This window comes from Mandrillus leucophaeus, unplaced genomic scaffold, assembly GCF_000951045.1.
Source record: "Mandrillus leucophaeus isolate KB7577 unplaced genomic scaffold, Mleu.le_1.0 Scaffold94, whole genome shotgun sequence".
Lineage (NCBI taxonomy): Eukaryota > Metazoa > Chordata > Mammalia > Primates > Cercopithecidae > Mandrillus > Mandrillus leucophaeus.
Genome location: NW_012110252.1, coordinates 3,611,843 through 3,617,842, shown reverse-complemented (window position 1 = coordinate 3,617,842; position 6,000 = coordinate 3,611,843). Strand labels below are relative to the sequence as shown.

Sequence of the window (6,000 nt, the reverse complement as noted above, 5' to 3'; positions counted from 1 at the left end):
CTACTCTCTTTGAACCTCTTTAGACTCCTTGTTGCCTGAGGTGCAAGGCCAGACCCAGGAGAACTGCACATACCGCAGACCCCATCCAGCTCTTCCCTGTACTCTCAGCCTCACTGTAACTTTTTATTTCCAGGTCATTACTTAATTATCTGGAGCTGCTTATTCTCCACAAGCCTGCTGTGAAGATTCACACCACTGCACCTTTACCTAGGTGTCCCTTCTCCCTGAAATGCCCTTCACGGAGTTCTCTATTCCACAGGCCTACCTTAAATGTCACACTTCCGGCGAGTATTTACTCCTCACCTCCTCAGCCAGGATGAGGCATTCTCACTCCTGTGTTCCCAGAGAATGGTGTATACAGCTCTCTTTCACTCCTGGCCACAGAGGCTGCAATGCTTATACAAGCCTCTCTCATTCACCATAAACTTATTTTTTGCATCTTCCTAGAATCAAATCTACACTCTGTTTCACAGTAGGAGTTTATGAAATGAATGAATGGAATAAACGTGTATGATTCCTCAAACCAGAGGTGACTAGGTGGCTGTTAGCACTGGGGTCTGGAACACGCCTTTTATTTATCTCTGGGTTAGAGAGGACAAATCTAGAGAAATACAAGAAAAGCAAGCAGAGTAGTACCCAGCCAAGAATACTAAACATGGTGTACCTGATAGACCATTATATTAACAGTTTCTTCTTTTTTCTGCTCTGGAGATCCTTGACTCTGCAGTAGATTTCGCACTGTTTCTTCCATCCTGAGAAACAAAAATACAAAGAATTTCTTAAAGAAGGTTTCTAATTAACACGGATCCATTTAAGTTGTAGAAATCCTTCTTCTATGCGTATTCCCCAAGCTTCAACCTGGAAATCTCTTTTCTCTTCTCTCGCCTTCATCTTCTGTTAATTATCTGTCATGAAGTCCTTTGCAACCATTCTTTTGGATGACTCTACATTCTCTTTCTCTACCATTCAGGTCCCCCCCTCTTTGTTCTTGGACATCTAAACTCATGCACCTATCTCCCAATATCCCTCTTCATTTCCAATGACTTCTTTTTAATTTGATACAGTATCACCACATCAATCTTCTCGGAAAAACCACTTTTATTTTTAAACACCAATTTTCAAAGTTAACAAATATTACAGGAATGCCTTCTGTCCACTAATCTACTGTCAAGTCTTTCTGTGACGGGCTTTCCAAGACAGCACATAACGATTTCCTTCATTCTTCTCAACGACAGTCATGCATTGCTTCATAACAGGAACACATTCTGAGAAACGGTGAAAGGCATCATTGGGTGATTTTGTCATTGTGCAAACCACATAGAGTGGACTTACATAAACTCAGATGGGATAGCCTACTACACAACTAGGCTATATGGTATTGCCTGTTGCTCCTAGACTACAAACCTGTATAAAACGTTAATGTCCTGAGCACTGTAGAAAAATTATAAAACAATAGTATTTGTGTATCTAAAGATACCTAAATACAGAAAAGGTACAGGAAAAATACCATATAAAAGACTTACAATGGCGCACCTGTATAGGCCACTTGCCACGAACAGAGCTCACAGCACTGGAAGTTTCTCTGGGTGAGTCAGTGAGGAGTGACTGAATGTGAAGGCCCAGGACATTACTGCACACTATGGACACTGTACACTTTAAACACTGCAAATTCACACTGCACTAAATATTTTTCTTTCTTCAATATTAACCTCAGTTTACTACAATTTTTACTTTATAAACTTTTAAATTTTTAAAAAACTCATTGATGCTTGTAATGACATTTATCTTAAAACATAAACATGTATAAGTTATATAAAATATTTCCTGTATGTCCTTAGTATGTAAGCTTTTTAAAAATTGTTTTAAAAGACATTTTTTGGCTGGGCACGGTGGCTCACGCCTGTAATCCCAGCACTTTGGGAGGCCGAGGTGGGTAGGTCACCTGAGGTCAGGAGTTTGAGACTAGCCTGAGCAATATAGTGAAACCCCATCGCTACTAAAAATACAAAAATTAGCTGGGTGCCGTGGCAAACTCCTGTAATCTCAGCTACTTAGAAGACTGAGACAGGAGAATCACTTGAACCTGGGAGGAGGAGTTTGCAGTGAGCTGAGATCGCAACACTGCACTCCAGCCTGGGCGAAAGAGACTCCATCTAAAAACAAACAAACAAACAAACAAAATATTTTTGGTCAGGTAGGGTGGGTCATGCCAATAATCCCAACACTTTGGGAGGCCAACGTGGGTGGTTCACCTGAGGTCAGGAGTTCAAAAGCAGCCTGGCCAACATGGTGAAACTCCATCTTTACTAAAAATGCAAAAATTAGCTGGGGTGTGGTGGCAGGTGTCTGTAATCCAGCCACTCTGGAGGCTGTAGCACAAGAATCACTTGAACTCGGGAGGCGGAGCTTGCAGTGAGCTGAGATCATGCCACTGCACTCCAGTCTGGGCGACAAGAGCAAAACTCTGTCTCAAAAGAACACAAAAAACCCCCAAAAAAATTTTTTTTACATTATTTTATTCACAAACAAACACATTAGTCTATGCAAGGTCAGGATCATTAAGATGTCAGCAGCCAACAGGAATTTTTCAGCTCCATTATAGTTTTAAGAGAACACTGTTTTGCATCCAGTCCACGGTTGACCAAATATCATTATGTGGCACATGAATGTGCTTCCTAGTATGTCATGTTGAGAATGTCAGTCATTTAAGCATTCCCCTACTTATGAAATTTAAATTACTTCAAAATTTTTATTTCAAACAACATCTTTACATATACCTCTTTATACACATTTATAAGTGTTTCTACAAATTATAATATACATTACATGTTATAATCCTGTTTTGTTTTAAATGTGTACCTCCAGTGATTCCCCATTACCCTGAAGTAAAGAGTAAAGGAAACACACCCATTCCCATTTCCAGACATTTGCTACTGCTGGTGATACTTCTTAGAATGCCACCTCACTTTCATCTTCCTATATTTCATCCCTCTTTCCAAATTTACCTTAAGTTTCACTTCTTAAGATATCTCCTCATTGATCTCCTGCTTCTTTGAATTCTTATAGCCCTATACTTCAAACCATTTACTCTATCACTTAAAAATCCATCACTTTAATGCTCAAATATTTTGTATATGCAAGTCTTATCTTCTGGAACAAATGACAACATTTGGTATAGGACTATGCCGTGTATTTCTAATGTATCTCTCTCAATTGTAGGTAAAATAGATACAATGTCAGTAGACATTCTTATATAAATCCTTTGCTAATTCATTTTTTTAAAGTATGAATTCGTTAGTCTATACCAGACACTTACCCTGTATGTTCAGACTGTGTCTGGATGACCTCGTCATTGGGGCCTATCATGAAGATTCATAGACCCAACTTTGGGAGCAAGAAGCCTGAACTCAATGCCCTGAACACAGTGCTCTCTGTCCAGAACCTGAACTGGTTGTCTTTTCCAGTCCCATCTTGAAGCATGTATTTTAGTGACTCAGTATGACACTGGTTGAAGAGAATTCTGAGGAATAGCAGGCTGATCCAGCTTCTGCCTCTTACTAAGAGCTTCTCGTATGACAAATTAAGGGCTCTAGGAGACCAGTGAATCTGCTTATGTGGGAAGGCCATTGCAGTAAGCAGGACAGGACAGTTCAGAATGCCACCTTTCTAATATGGCACATCACTACTCAGCGGCAGGGTGAGGAAACTGCAGACCACGGGGACAGGCCAGACCTAGATTATTAATTGGAGAAATTCTGCCTTCACAGAGGATGACACAAGGACTCATTTGGGTTTTCAGGAAGATAGTGGACACTGGTTGTGAGTACTCTAAAAATGATTTGTGACCACACATTTATACAAGCCACCTTGGCATGTAACCACTTGAGAGAGCAGAAGCTGTTCCCTATATTTTCACAAATCTTATGTTATTAATAATAACTCAATTTAATAGTACTTTTAACTTGTCAAAGAACTGTCTCATCTGTTCATCATTATAATCTACTTTTAAAAAATCATTCTATCTATTGGGTAGATGAGAAACCTAAGGCACAGAAAGGTTGGATGGTTTGCTTAAGGGATCGTGGTTAGTTGGATAGGGAGTTTGTATGAAACTATTTTTACTGACTCTAAATACAGCAGTCTCTTTCTACTTGACCTTACTGACATTCAGAGAAATGGTTTTAAATTAGTAAGAGTCTTAACTCCTGACTAGGAGTTATCTTGGCGAACAACTTTGGTTGCTGAACCCAAGAAGGCAACCATTTCTGACCTGGGGAGAGCACGAGAAAAACTAAGCTTATGTGGAAAAAAAAAAAAAATCGGGGCAAAGAAGTCACAAATTCTGAAACAATAAGTGGTCAGAACCGATTGCTAATATTTTATTTCATTTTATGTAAACAAGCTCTTGAGTGGTATGAGATTTTCCATCATGTTTGCTGAACTATCATAAACAAGGAAGTAATGACAGTGGTCCTAAGACTTGCCCAAGATCACTCAGCTTGTTCCTGGCAGATAAGGGCCTGGTCTCCTGGTATTGTAAATATTAGTCTACTTTCTTCCCACCTTAGCACAGAAGCTGGATGTCTTCTTTTAATCCTTATTGCATTCATTTATAAACATCTGACTTAAAAGTGGCCAAATAGAACTTGGTTAAAATGAAATCATATTATTTTTTACTAAGTTAAAACACAATCCTGTCTCAATGCATATCTTGCTGAATTACCTCTTCTATATAATTACAGGCTCTAGACACAAGTTGTTGGATCAAAAAGAAAAACATCTACTCACCTTTCCCCCATTTTTCTTGGCTTTATACTTAAAAAACAGGAAAAAGTGGGGGTGGACAGGAAATTGTTAAAAGAATCTTGAGCAGCTCAGAACCCTTAGTAATATGGTAAACACTTTTCTGGCACTACTTTATGATTAATTAAAACCAACTACATTTCCTTCCTACGTCTTGGAACAGAGTCACAGGGCCCCATCCTAACCCTTGCTAAAAATCAAGTTGTCCTATCTTTTTATAACCTCTATGAATCTGGTCACAGAGAAAATGTTTTAAACTTGATAAGAATATGCCATTATTTACTCCCTGATGACATCTTTTTTTAAAAAAATTCTCATTTAACAAACTTCTCTATTTTCCTGAAAATCAAAGACTGAAGCATCATCCATTGTTGTTTGCTGCCCAATGACATTTTGCTTCTTTTTATTATTTCCACAGCTAATGAAAGAAAGTTTGCATTACTAGTCAGCGCACAGTACAGTTCCACCATCTGTCTCCCAAATATGATTAAGAAATAAGCCAATTCCTCCCTCCGGTTCAGGCTTGGGCAGAGTTTTGTGTGTTTTGTTTGTTTATTAAATAGCTGGTTGCAATTTATCCTTAAACACTCACCTTAACTCATGTCTTCTAGCTCTCCATCTCCTTCTCCCACCTGAAACTAAGACCTTTTTTCCCCTAAATATTGGTCAAGTAGCCGCCATAACTAAAAATATAGAAACCAAAATTATACTTAATGAGTTGTAATAAATTCTAATGTACATCAAGTGAACTATTTTTAAAACGTTAACGCCTAGGACAGCCAGAGGAAATAAACTAAATACATATGCAAACAGTATGTCTCAGGTAACATTAGGTATAAATGCAGGCATTTCATTTGATTAAAATAGATTCCATTTTTTAAGGTACACATTATATAATCAATAAATTCTTATTATAGTGTTTCCTCTGGGAGAAGCTAAAACCTCGCTTAAGAAGGGCACTAAGTGAAAATTAGGGAAACAGCATATTAAAACTAATGCATTAGAAGAGTAACAATTCAAAAGCACCCAAGAGCAGGATCAGAAAGCCATTCTAACTAAATTCTCTCCCGGTTCCCAGAGGACCACCTTTGTCATTGACCTCCTTTTAAAGTGCAGACCACTGGGATACTTGTCACTGGATCTGTTTCCAGTGTCTCAAGAGCTAGTCCGTCTAGACACCAAAGGAAGATGCTTCTG

General features: G+C 38.6%; 1 protein-coding gene across 3 annotated transcripts in view; it reads right to left on the bottom strand.

Moving 5' to 3' along the window:
• NCKAP5 (NCK-associated protein 5) overlaps window positions 1-6,000 on the bottom strand; it is a 904,755-nt gene that overhangs the window by 349,907 nt on the left and 548,848 nt on the right. For all 3 annotated transcript variants that reach the window (XM_011970297.1, XM_011970296.1, XM_011970298.1), the window contains exon 5: window positions 665-752. In XM_011970297.1, coding sequence (XP_011825687.1) covers window positions 665-752 — 88 coding nt within the window. The remainder of the gene's footprint in view (window positions 1-664; window positions 753-6,000) is intronic.